General features: G+C 36.9%; 1 protein-coding gene across 1 annotated transcript in view; it reads left to right on the plus strand.

Annotated features, from left to right (window-relative positions):
- BRINP3 (BMP/retinoic acid inducible neural specific 3) overlaps positions 1–14697 on the plus strand; it is a 102997-nt gene that overhangs the window by 25435 nt on the left and 62865 nt on the right. The window contains exons 3-4 of the mRNA XM_024576073.3: positions 5718–5823; positions 10502–10738. Of these exons, the coding sequence (XP_024431841.2) occupies positions 10657–10738 (82 nt within the window). The 5' untranslated portion in view covers positions 5718–5823; positions 10502–10656. The remainder of the gene's footprint in view (positions 1–5717; positions 5824–10501; positions 10739–14697) is intronic.

Here is a 14697-nt window from a genome sequence, read left to right on the forward strand (position 1 = left end):
GGTGCTGTTCAGCAGCCCTTGGAGTGAAAAAAGTGTGTCCAGTTTACCTTATTCCATGGCACCTGAATAGACACTTTATGAGTCTGGGAGAACTTCTCTCTTCCATCCCCACGTGAAACTTTATGTTTTCACGTGTGTTCAGGGAGCAGGCATACCCTTCCTCATTAGGGTTATCTGGGGCAGCTTGTGAGTGGCCTGCACATGTGTTCTTTGCATGCAGGCTACTTACGGAGTATGGAGAAAACAGCTCAGGCATTGTAACCCTGCCTGGGCTCATGGTGGCAGGGACAGGTGAAAACTGCACCCACGCCATTGCTCTCCAAAGAGCACACACTCTGTTTTGTCCCCAGATAAAGTGTGAGCTCTTTTGTGTTACTCTCCTCGGACCTTAATAGCTTAATTCACATACCATATTTTTTGGACTATAAAACGCACCCCCCCCCAAATTAGGGAGGAAAATTGGGGTATGTCTTATAGTCCGAATGTAGCTTGTCTGGCTCACTGGGTGGGGGCGGAGGGTGGGCTCGCAGTGGAGCAGGGGTCACAGGAAGCAGGAGCAGGGGCGCAGCTGCAGGAAGCCTTTACGGTCCAGTGCATCTTATAGTTTGAAAAATACGGTACTCTATTTTGGCAACAGTGTTTCTCATTTCTTAGAGTTTACAATTTATAGTTATAGTGTTTATTTTGTACATGTTTTATGGATACACCTAACTTAGTATTGTTTATAGTCATACTCTTTATCCTCATGTTTCAAGGATCGCTGTTCCTCCAGTAGTACAGCCTCTAGAAAGCTTTAAAAATGCAACCCTAGAATAAATGGTTGTGATAGTTAAATTATAGGAAATGGAACCAGGGAAAATAGTTTTCAGCATAAAGGCATTTGCACAGATAAATAATTCAACAATTCTGTTTTACATTGAACTTGATTTGTTTGTGTACTTTTTATGTGAAAATATGAGTCATCTTGGCATTGGTTATATACCATGAACTATTTTAAACTTCCATTAAATGGTTGGAGCATGTTCAAGAAACACTGACAATGTCAACTATACTTTAAATCATAATATTAATTGTGTATAATGCACCAAGTGCAATGCTTATTACTGTGTGGAGATGCAAGAAAACTTCACAGTGATACACTCTTGTATTTTTCACTTGGGGACATGAAGCATTTTATAGCTGAATCTGCACTTTTCTCACAAAACTTACTGTAAGTAATAAAACAATTCTTAAAAGTATTACATTTATATCAATATGACCGTTTTATTTTCATATGCTTCTTATATTAACAGTATATTTGCAAGTTGACTTCTAAGTTAAATATTCAATCCCAGAAATGCTGCAGGGTGTGGGACTAGGATTGTATTAAAGTAGCAGTTTGACATTAAAGTGCTCAGCAAAATGTTGAAATAAGATTTAATGACTGACAGAGAAAAAAATGATAAGAATATTTTTAAACTTAGTATTCCCATATGAAACAAATTATATATCTATACAATTTCTAATTAGTAGAGGTAATTCATAATTAATTATATAATAATTATATAATATGCATCATAATTTATACCATATAATTATTATATGCACTTACTATATAGTTACATATATAAACTGTTTTAGCCTTATCATATGATATAATTATCATATATTTTAATATAGTATCTTTTAATATCAACACTTTCTAAATATCTTCCTTAGCTTAATAGCTTTAAGCACATGCAATTATAAAAGATCCTACATGTATAAGAACAGAAACACGTGTGCTATTTCAGGAATACTAGAAACTCATCAACACTTGTATTTCACTTTTGAGAAGTCTAGCGTAGAGCGATATAAGAATGTATGGGCTTTTCTACTTCAGAGCACTAATAAATTAATACTTGGAATAAAATCCAGTTCATTTGGCCTTCAATCAAGGTATATTAACAAGCACATTTAGAGCAATATTTATCGTTCATGACAATGACCCAAGACGCTACGCCATTCTAATTGACTTGTACATCAATCCAGACCAATTAAATTGTGCTTTACTGTAAATGTATTGTGTGAGAGAGACAGAGATGGAGTGAATGGGGCTGAATTGGATTGATCGAGGCAAGCAAAGTTTCACAAACGTAGGCACAGAGATTAGAAAGCCAGTATGATTTCTCGGACGGGTATTTGACTTATGAGCTGGGAGGTCCAAGTCCCAGTCGCAGCTCTCGTTTCCCTTCCAGGACACCCAGCCACCTGCACAGAGCCTCCCAGGGCTCCAGGTACTGACTGCAGCTGCGTCATGAGATGGGGTGGGGGTGGGGGGTGCAGCTGGATGACTTGTAGAAGTTTGAATAGGCTGGCCCTGCTGCATTTTCTTCAAGAGGTTCTCCAAAGTGTGTACTAAATAAGCTTGAGTGTTCTTTTGTAATAAAGATTTCTAACTAAAAATTAAATGTTTATCTATCAATTTAGTTCACTGTTATGGAATTCCTATCGTGTGTCAGGTACTATATATAATTCTGAGTAGAGAGTTTACAGTTAAATACATAAAGAAGTTAAATGGAAAGAGTTGATGGTAAAGTAATTTTATAATTGCTGTAATAAAACAGAAAGGAAACTTTATGGTAAGATAAATCAGTAAGATGTTAAAAGATCAGGAGGGCTTTAATATCCTAATTGGTATATTTACTTGCTCATAGCATGTGCCTGTGTCTGTGTAGATCTCAGTTTTTTACTCTCCACCACCATCCACCCTGCCCCCTACCCTCCTGGGTTTGACAGGATGGCTAGTGGGAGCTAGGGCAGAGTCCTTCTTCAGGTCCCCAGGCTCTGAGGGTGGGTTCCGTCAGATAGTTTCCCCTCAGGTCAGGCTGGCGTTGATAAGAACAGAGTGCTCTGTGGTATTTAAAAATGGTTTCCTTTCCTCTCCCCTGTGGAAAGCAAGAGGGGATTTTCCTCCAGTATGTGCTGTAGGAACCTGGCTGGACCCTAGGGGTTGTTCTTGGAACGTTGTGGGGAGCCTCCCTTGGGCTGGGTCGCGTGGGGTTTTGAACCACCAGACGTATCCACAGGGACCCTCTAGCAACTCAGGGGTCACAGGTCAGGTTATGGGGGCGGGGGAGGCTTCTGCTCTTGAGTCTCCGCCCTGGACAGAGGAGACATTAGTCTTCTCTAGTCTCGTTGCTCCAGGATTGGGAGCAGCTGGTCACCCTGTGTCCCGTCTCTCACGGATTCAAGGATTGTTGGTTTTCAGTCTATTCAGGTTTTGATTTGTTAGGACTGAGAGGCAACTTCCAAGCTCCTTACCTGAGGAGCCGAAACACAGAAATGCACTGGGATTCTTTATCCATTCTGGGTATGAGCCATTCACTGGGCATATGAATTGCAAGTGTGTTAACAGATAACTTTAATAAAGAAAGAGCTAGTAAAATGAATACATACTGAGGAAAAATTCATACAATAATGCATCTTTATTTCTATTTCAAAAACAGTTACCAGTCTTTATACTGAACGAGGAAACAACATAACAGCAATATGAGCCAATAAGATCGATGTTCTCTACTTTAGTGATACTAACAAACCAAAAAAAGTTTTTAATGTGTATTAAGTGATTAAAGAACAGAAATGTCATTTCTGGAAGAAAGGCATTCTGGGGGAAATATGGGCAAAATGTGGTCCACATTACAGAAGGTAGGCGACAACTGGTGATGCAGTTGGTCCAGGTGTGGGTGCTAATAACACATCCCACTGGTGCCCTTACCCCAGCCTCCATGCATGCTTCTTGCTACATCGTGGGTCAGGCAACATCTCCTCTTAAATACTGATGCTTATTTTGCATTATCTAGGGAAGACGCAAGTCTCGGGAAGGGGTCATCACACCCAGAAGGAAGGCTCTCTCTCTCTGGGCAAAACTCTGAATGAGCTATATTGTACTTACCGATATTCTCCTGTTTTACATATATAATCAATGGTGATACAACATTATTCAAAAGCTACTTGGATATAAGCTACTATAACTCTGAAGCTAATGGAGTACAATCTTTTTAACAAGAAAGGGGCTATAAAGATGTAAGGTCCATGCCTTTTTGGTGTGTGAATGAAGGAAGGTCCTGAATGGCAGGTGTTCACACACTCACATGTGTTCATGTTTGGTAAGGGGACAAAAATGAATACATAGAGATGGGGAAACAAAGGCCGTGACACTCTTTGTTGCTTGAATTTTTACTTATTTTGTATTCGACAGACTAAGGGCAAAGAGGTCCATGTGCCTAACTAAATAGGCAGGTACTGCAGTTTTCAGAAAGTCTTGTGGCACACCCATTGAACATCGCTGGGTTAGACGATATTCCCTGCTGCCCCACTTAATGAGCTTGCATTCTCACGAGAGGGGTCATCGGTAGTCATGATAAATGAGGGACTTAGGCAGCTTGTTAGAAGATGCTAACTGCTATGGAAAAGTAGAACCAGATAAGGAGAAGAGGAAACAGTGATGTTTGGAAGAGGGGAGTGTGAGAGGGTGTATTCCTTTTTAATAAGTTAACCCACTAGTTGTCAGAGAGAGACCTTTGAGCAAAACTGAAGGAAGTGCAGGGGTGAGCTCAGAAATATTTTGAGGAGGAGCTCTCCAGCTGCAGGAACCGGGAGCCCGAAGCTCAGACATGGGAGGCTAACAAGCATGGTGAAAGAACAGAAAGAAGCCAGTGTGGTTGGGGCAGGTGAACAAGGAAAAGAGCAGGGGAGGGGAGTTCAGAGAGGAAACAGGAAGCAGGATGATATGGGGGTTTTTTTGTTTTTGTTTTTGTTTTTTTGTTTTTTGTCTTAGAAAGGGCTGGCTTTACCCTGAGAGAGGTAGGAAGCCGATGTGGGGCTGTGAGTGGTAGAACGGCATGATCTGCACTATGTTTTGCAAATATTCTGGTTGCCAAGAAGAGAATTTTTTTAAGCACAAGGATTACACAAAATGCCTCAGCTTTAAAATACGTTTGGTTAAAAAATATACCCTCGGGATCCATTTCCAGTCTCACATAATGGATTAAACTCCTCCTCACCTCCTGACTTGATCCATCCCAAGACACCCGTGGAAAAATCCGTCTCCGATATGTGATTCCACAATTAAGTGCGAAGGCTGTGTACCGCAAAGCATGACTTTATACAAACGGTAAAATTATACCAGTGGAAATCATTAAGGACTACGTCGTGTGGGTGTTTGAACAGGAGCTTAATCTTGAGGATAGGTAAAATCAATTAGTCAAAGTGGGGAACGGTGGGGTGTGCGAGGAATATGTTGTAGAAGTGAAGAATTAGAACTAGGAATGCCCAGCTGATTTTTAAGTAGAAAAATAAAATAATACCTTCAGTTTTTAGACAGTAGCATGGTAGATGGTTCTGATTTATTGAGGGGAAGATGAACCAACAAAAAACAATTCGTATACATAGAGTCAAAACTTGCTCTCTGCCTAAAGGGACATGCCCTTGTCATATCTTGGCTAACATCAGCGACCTAGATGAGTGATGCTTTTGATAAAAGAGCGCTTGCATTATTTGCCAGAGGATGTATTTCTGGCCCAAGGAGAGAAAATGGAATTGAAGACGAAGAGAGTTGTCTCCTCTGTGTTCAGGTGTGTGCACTGTGGCTGCGTGTGAGGCCCTAGAGCCTTCAGTGATGTGACAGCTACGTCAACCCCCAAGAAACATGGTAAAGTCTGACTTATATAATAACATTGACGTTTTCCTTTTGTCAGGTAACAGAAACACGGACGGGTCCTCTCGGCTGCAGTAACTATGACAACCTAGATTCTGTCAGCTCTGTTCTGGTTCAGAGTCCGGAGAATAAGATTCAGTTGCAAGGTACGTAGCAAGAATCTCATTAATTCTCTACCCAGTTGTGATTGCGTTCTTCTTCTTTTTATTATAAGTCATGGACGCAATAGTAGGCTGTTGAAATTCTCATAAAAGGCCAATTTCCTAAGTTTTTAACTGATAGAAACATTCTAGACCAGGTGAAGAAAATGTCAAAATTCAATTTACTTCTTAAACTAAGTAATCTACAGCAGTGGAAAATGTATCATGATGGTGTTCGACTTCCCCACAGTGATCACTGTCTCAGTACGTAGCAGTCTTTTCAAAGGTCTGCCGGAGCTTTGAATTTCTCCTTATAGATTCTGGGAAAACTCATAATTGTATTCATGCATCCTGGAACAGCAACTGTTGACATTTGCAATAGAAACGTAGATGGTGGTTAAGGCTGTATTTGTCATTTGACAGAAATGTACTTGAGAATATACTAACAAAATTTTGATATGTATATTATTTCCACTATAAATATAGATTATCTGATAATGTTAGTAATTACCATCTTTTTCCATTACCACATTTTTGAGATAATTTAATAGGGGATTTTTTAAATAATAACTTTTGACAAAAATGTACTCTTTTCAAAATGCTTATGTGATGCATAGCACTCATTCAGACAGGCAGGGAAAGGTCATGTATAAATATGTACTAGTTTGGAGAAGTTCAGAAACATCTTTGCGATGGTGCATTGCCGAAACCAGGTTGACCGATCAAAGGAGGAATTCGGAATTGTTCTTCCTCACCTTTTCGAATTGCATACGTTACATCTCTGTTTACGATACTCGGTTTTAGTTAAAGATGCATAAAAGTTTTAGAAATGGTGCCATTCTTTCTCAGTGTGCAGTCTTGAAAAATGTTAACAGCTTTGATTTATTTAAATTTAGTGTAAGTAATAAATGAATGCCATTCCCTTTGAATTACATCAAATTTGTAAGGAAAGTACTTTAAAATTTTAAACTGTAAATGCTATCCAATTTATAATTATCAATTTTGGATTTAAAGTTATTGAAATATTTTCTCTAAGTAGAAATGCCGTACACAGTATTACTAGTAATTCTCTACTGCTTACTCCTTTTTACGAGTATGGATTAATTCTCCATCAGAATGTGAACTTTTATTGAATAACAATAAAAATTGAAAAAAAAAAAGAATGTGAACTTTCATCCAAGAGGACACAATTTCAATTGATTTATTTTCAAAACCTATTAGCGCAATTAGTTGATTCTTACTGTTTAGAAATCACTGTGTTCTGTTTTCAGAATGTTATGTTATACACACACAACTTCAGTACCTGTATGTCTTGGAAAAAAATTAACACAAAGAATACATGAAGCAACACTTCCCTTTATTTAACTATCTTTCTATTCTTTTCAATTTATGTAATTTCTGCATCTCTACCTTTCATCCTTTCTATTTGCCAGGTCTAGATGTTTAATTGTCTGTTGCAGCTTTATTTGTTTACCTTGTTGGTACAAAGACCTTTCCAAAGACAACCTTAGAAAACGAATATTGACACTCTGGACTTCTCCTGTGCAGTCTCTTAGATTTCATTTGCCTGTATATTTATAGTCCAATTGTTATGTTGATTCGCCTTTTCAGCCTCACCATTAATAGTATACCTTCACTTCTTTACTTTAAGCAGAATGCAAAGCATTCACTCATTCGGGAGCAATGCTACCATAAATGCATTTCTTTCAAGCATATACAAAATTGTGGGTTACTGTTTGTAGCTTTTGGAAAAACAGGTGTTTCATAATTTTTTTTTATTAAGGTGTTTGCATCTTTTATAGTTTGTTAGTAATTTACTTAGTTGGTTGAGTGGATGGATGTACGGAGGGACCGATGGATGGATGCAGATGATATAGATACAGGTAGATAGATAAATAGATACATTTCTTAGTTTGTGTTGTGTTGTGTTTTGAAATGAAGCATGAGGCAAAGTAGTAGAATCAGTGTTTGGTCCTTTAGAGAGCTTCTGAATTCAAATATGTTACTGAGAGAAGTCTGGAATCAAGAGAGTTTTTTAGTATCGGCCTTATTCTTTCAAGCCTTATTCATTCTCTTGTAGAAGAAAATGAATGGCTCCTGAAGTAGCATTTTTACCAGAGCAAAGAAAGCATCAATATGAATTATTGACGGTAACAGCATTAGGCAACAATTTTAGAACAAAACTTCATGACTTAATCATCTCCATGAGAATTAGCATTCAGAAATGAGATGTCATATTGCTGTACGTCACATTGCTTTCGACTGGAAACAGAAGAAATGGGATGATTTCTGGCAGTGAATAAGCTGGATTTACTTGCTGCTTTGACCTTGAAACCTGGCTTTGCACAATTAGGTGACAGAGCAGACATCTTTCAAAAACTGAAAGAGCCATATCTACTGCTCCAAATTATTGATATAAAATTGATTTAATATATGACAAAGAGTAATTCATTCACAAGAAAGTATCATCAAATATATATATTAAAATTAATGATATTCCCATTTTTTCAGCCCCTATGAATTTAACATATCACAGAAGGTACCTTTGAGTCAAAGGGTAGTAGAAGTAATTAAAAGTCATTTATTAAATTTTAATAGTAACTTTTGGTAAAATTCCCGGAAATTGAGAAAGTGAATGAGCCATGTAACTGACCAACAGTTAGTTTCTAATGTTTCATTTCAACAAAATTGGCACAGTATGAGGCTATTACTATATAGAATATTTACTGTAAATTTTAATGATGCATCACTGTGCAATATTTTTTTGCTTTTAGTAAAAAAGGAATGATATGGATTTATGAAACTTCAGTTCACTATTTTATCTATTAATATATCATTGGAAGAAATTATCTCAGAGCTGACATATATAAAAATGAAAAGTAGGGAAATGATTTGTATTAAACTGATTTGTATTGATCTATATTTCTAGCAAAAAATACATTAAGTAATTAACAGCATGAGCAAATAAGCATCACGAGCACTGGTCCTCTGGTATTTTTCACTCTTTATCTCTCCAGAAAAACATGTGTCAAATAATGTCCCGGTCTGTCTTTTTTTATGAAAAGTCTTATTAATCTTATGAACATAGCATAATGCTTGGCCAACTAATTATACCTCATTAATTATATGTATTCCAACTCTACTAGTTATTTAAGTACTATCAAATATTACTAATATATACTTCTTTTCATTTTTCCTAAATATGTTACGTCTCAGTCATCTTCATATTTGCACTTCGCTTAGCAATTCTCTTCCAAATGGAGGCATTCAATTAATGTTATATTTTTAGGTGAAATAAAAATAAATAATAATGTGACTATGTAAGTCCTAAAAATACTTTTCCTAACCAAAATATGGGAGAATTAATCTGAAAGAATGAAACAGGTATAATTATCAAGATATGTGCAAAGTATTTTTTTTCCCCTAAGTGCTCTTTGTTTTTATTAAGTGAACCTCACAGATAATTGTTAAAGGTCAAGCATTGATTTTTTTTTTTTTTGGTTAGGGAAAAAACATAAAAGTTGTAAAACTCCAGTTTTGGACTAAATAGCAATTATATATTGGTCAAAATTTTCCTTAATATTATGTTTATTTTTATCTACTGATTACTTCGAATGTTTAGACTTTTTCTGAAATTTTTCTGTGTAGCAAAAAATGCTGAAACTGAAACTACATTTTCCCCCGAAATATCGTAGTACACTTAAAACCGGGAGAGATCCCCAAATACTAATCTCATGGTCTCATTTTCATTTTTGATATTTTTTTCTTAAAGAGAAAGCAACTTTCCTAAACTTGCATTAGAAAAGTAATGAAGTGCATCACTGGGGCTGTCTTAACACCTGACAAGGAAAGGAGCTGCAGATGGCTAAATTAGCTCATCTGCTTTCTGCAGTCAGTCTCCTTGATCACTCTCGAACAACCGCGAGATAAATTACGTGTTGTCAATGCCACAAGATACGCATTAGCAGCAGCCTTCTGCTCATCAATGCACCAGCCCATTGTACGATGATGTTTATGTAGATGTGGGATGATAGGCTGAAAAAAATGAAAATATTGAAAACTATTTGAAATCAGGTGACGCAAAATCAATGTTTGCCTCTCTTTTCAAAGGTAGACTGGCTCTATCTGCACAATGGAAAAATAACAAAATATTCTGATTAAATAAATCAGAGAGCCAATCAAATACATTTAAAAAAATCAGATAGTCTGAGGGATTAAACACATCTGTGGTTTCTGGGATTCTTTTTTCTTTAATCCTCACTCAAGGACATGCTTACTGATTTTTAGAGAGAGAAGGAGGGAGGGAGAGAGGGAGAGAAACATCTATCGGTTGTCTCTGGCATGCGCCCTTGCTGGGGACCAAACCCTCAGCCTAGGTATGTGCCCTGACTAGGAAGTGAACCTACAAACTTTTGCTTTATAGGATGACGCTCCAACCCTCTGAGCCACAACAGTCAGGGCTCTGGGATTCCTGAACAGTGCATGGAGTCAGCATATACTGAAAAGAATTATAAATATTTGTAATTTTGTGGACTCAGGTAATTTTCTACTGATAGTGTTCAATATGCCTCAATCCATAACTCGATGTACTGAGTTTTTGACCTTTTTAATATATATAAGATAAATATACATTATACTCTTTTTCTTTGTCAAAGTAAACTTGTGTGCATGTTTGTTCTTTAAGGGCTACAAGTTCTCCTTCCAGACTACCTTCAGGAGCGGTTTGTCCAAGCCGCTTTGAGCTACATCGCCTGCAACTCCGAGGGAGAGTTCGTCTGCAAGGACAATGACTGCTGGTGTCAGTGCGGCCCCAGATTCCCAGAGTGCAACTGCCCCTCCATGGACATCCAGGCCATGGAGGAGAATCTGCTTCGAATAACTGAGACGTGGAAGGCCTACAACAGCGACTTTGAGGAGTCAGGTAAGACACGGATTTCTGCATAATACTTCATCCTCGCCACAAGAGTATCTACTTTGAAAAGACCATTTTACCACTTTGGAAGAACTATTACATTCTCGGAAGGGACTTCATTTGATTTTCTTATTCTTAGCCTTTCAAATGGGCACGTGCATTGGTTTATTAGTGGTTATTCAGTATCTCACTGAAAGCACACTTGGTGCTTTGTGTTTTACTATATACTGTGGGCACAAGAACCTAGCCTGCTTTTGAGCCCATACGTGAGTCATGTCTTGCTTTTCTTAATACAAGAATTTATCATGAGACATTTCTGATACCTCACTGAACCTTTACCACACACTCTCAGGTGCCTAAGAAATAAAAGCTCTGGGTGTGGCGTGGGCGCTTGCAGATAAAATAGCAAGGATGGAGAACCCCAGAGAAAATGATGAGTTGATGGTGAGTTTCTATGACTTTTTTTTCCTCCCGGGATGCATTTATCAATTCTGGGCCAAGTTGGAAGCTGAGGATCTATGATTAACCCCTGGAAAATATCGCTATTCTGGGACAGAGAAACCAGACAAATGTTTTGTGGTCCCAGTAGACGGAATTGAGAAAATGGAGGCTGGGGGGATTTAAATGCACAACCAGCCTGCTCTGTTAGACATTTGCCTTGTCTTGAATTTCTCTGTGGCAAATGACTGAGAGATGAACTAAAAGCCTCTGAATGATAGATGTACGTCCTGCAGTGATACAGGCCGGAGGAGCGGATGCTCACCAGATCCTCATGCAGCAGCCCTGAAGTCCAGACCCTAAAAACGGAGAAACAGAGGTCAGTTGGGTCCTATATGATCATAGCCCAACACTGAGACAGCTCACATCCTCACCCAATGGGACTGATTCCAAGATCAACTTCCAAGAGTGTCTGGGAAATATGAAGAGAGTGGCCTCTTGAGGATGGAAACTTTTTCTCAAACCTCCATAGTTTTTTTTTGTTTTTTTTTTTTTTTTTTTTTTTTTATGAAGGACACAAAATACTAGTTTACGCCACATGAGAGCAGGCAAGACCTATGGCCAGTAGCAAAGACAAAATAAATCTGTCACTAGGTGAAGCTGACCCAGATATTGAAATTAGTAGAAAAAAATTTCAGATAATCATTTTTTAAATGTACAAGGAAATGAAGGAAGGTTAAAGTAGATGCAGATATTGAAAAGTTCACCAGAAATTTGGAATCTGTAAAACTGGACTACTCCACAATAAGACAGTAGATAGAAAACAGGAAGAACCATCTGGTTCAAATAGGTTAAGTGCAGTATAGCGGGAAGGTCTGGATTGTCTTCTTAATTAATTGTACTGGGTCACATATAACTTCACTGGAATGATTATTTTATTAAATATTACATGTATATATTCTAATATACAAATATTTTAATATATTATATATTAATGTTTTAATATACATTAATATATTCTTATATTAAGTGTTCTAAATAAAAGACTAGTACTGCAGTACTGTGTGAAATAATAATGATGATAATAATAATATTAGAGGACTACTTGATTTTCCATAGAAACATGCTAAGGATATAGATAAATTGAAGTTAAAGGATGGAAAAGAATATGCGATGCAAATACTGGCCAAAAATTACTACATTAAATTTTAAAGCAAGATACGTTATTTGAAAATAAAATATTCCATAATAATAAAGTAGTAAATGCAATGGGAATATATATCATAATTATTAATTCTTACGAGTCGCTCCATGTAAACAGACAAGATTTTATTAAGACTGTTGTAATTAAGGAGAGACTTAAATAGGGAAGAGAGATTGAGCTGAACTCCCGTGAAGCAAACAGCAAGGGGTTCTTTAAAACACCGGGTTAACTCTTGGGCAAGGGTGAGAGGACATTAACGGGAGGGTGGCCAGCACGATGTGACGAGGCCACCAGCATTTCCCAAGGCTCCCTTCCTGAAGTGAGACTCCTCTCCCAGAGAGACTGGGGGATACATGTCCCCTCTCCTCCATTCCGGGTGGATGGCTCCCAGGTCTTTGAGAAAGCACTTCTGCTGTGTCGAAGATTTGTACCTCAGTGGGAGAGAGAAAGAACGCACACCTGCAGGTTTTCTGAAGAAAAGGGAGGCAGGCACCTGTAGCCAGAAAGAAACCTGTTTAGAGGCTAATCAAGCTGAGGGGAATATCTGGGCCCTTTGGGCTAATTCCCGATAGCAGAGCCCCAAAACCATGAAGAAAAATATGCCAGAAGTACAAGGACCACAAGACTCACACAGAGCCATGGAGTGAGATTTTAATATTCTTCGTTAAGTAAATGAAAGAAGAAAATGTGTATCCATGAAGATCTTTGAATTTGGAAAGGAAATTACCCAACCTGACTAAAAATAGAGCACTAAACAAGAAGAAGAAGTTGACAACTTATATTTTTCTAGCGTTCATGGAATATTTACCACGTTTCACCATATGCTGGATCTTAAAGTAAGCCTGAACAAATTTGAAAAGATTGAAGTCATTTAGAATACATTTCAGACCACAGTGGGATTAAACTGGAATCAAATGGAGTGAAACTAGAAGATAAATGGGCAGACTTCATCTGCCTAAAATTTAATTGCCAAGCTTCTAAGTAAACTATAAAAGAGAAGTAAAAAGAAGATGTTAAGTCAAAAGTTTAAGTCAAAGTAGTTATAAGAAAAGAAAATATGTTGACTCAACAAAAATAAAGAGAGGACAAATCAGAACTGTGTAATGCAGGTAATGCATAGCTTTGAGAGGAAATTTATTGCCTACTGATATGTTTAAAAAAAACAACAACAACCTGAATATCAATTATTTAAGCTTTTATCTCAAACCTTTTAAAAAGAAAGAACTTCTTCATTAGAGAAGTAGAACAAGATAACAGCAGAAATTAATGTAATTGAAAGCATTCAGCATATAGAAAAAATCCACAGTCAAATCCTTGTTCTCTGAAAAGATTAATAAACCTAATAATTACCAAGGGTAAGCAAAGTAAATTTACCAAACTTGACAGAAAAACAGGTTGAAGAATCTATGTTATTATATTTTGGAAAAATGTCTCTATTATTAAAATGGTTCCTTAAAAAAACTTTTTTCAGAGATAGAATAAGGAAATTAAAAACAATCTTTCATATATGATTAGCAATGTAAAAATTTAACAAAATATTATTAATATATAGAGAACAATGTATAAAAATAATACATTATAAAAATGAAATTTATTCAGGATTAAGTTTACAAATATCTAATAGATTACATCAGAAATGGAAAATATAATAGAATCATGTGACCATCTCAATAAATTTTTAAAAATCCATTTATGATTTAAAAATATATTTCTTTGATCAAACTTGAGATACATGCAACCTTCTACCTTTTAATAAAGGGTTTCTACAAAAACCTGTGTATAATTGTGAAAATTTGGAAGCTTTCCTTCTGAGAGCAAGAATAATAATGTCCATTCTCACAACTTCTGCTGAAAAATGTACTCAAGGTTCTCGTCAGTGTGGAGAAAGAAAAAAGTGCAAGAGATAAAGAAATAAAAGGTGTAAATATTGGAAAGAAATAGTAAAACTAGCATGTTCAGAGAAAATACGATTGTATATACTTGGGAAATTTAAAAAATAAGTGCTTGAATAAGTGAGTTTAGCAAGTTTCCATTAAAAAAGATCAATATACCAAGTGCTTTACACAGCCGCACGCCAGAAGCACAGTGGAACACAAGTGGAGGGAGAGCTCAGAATGACTACAGTTCTCACAAAATAATGGTGGGTGTGTGATTAAGTCCTTCTTGGAATAAATGTTTGCTAATATCCACCAGAGGCAAAAATAGTATATCCTACGACCCAGCAGTTTTCTTCCTAGACGAATATGCAAATGAAATATGTACATATGTGCAACAACAAAAATACAAAAAGGTACAAGAATGTCCAGAGTAACGTGATTCTTAATAC

Source organism: Desmodus rotundus, chromosome 10 (genome assembly GCF_022682495.2).
Source record: "Desmodus rotundus isolate HL8 chromosome 10, HLdesRot8A.1, whole genome shotgun sequence".
NCBI classification, from domain to species: Eukaryota; Metazoa; Chordata; class Mammalia; order Chiroptera; family Phyllostomidae; genus Desmodus; species Desmodus rotundus.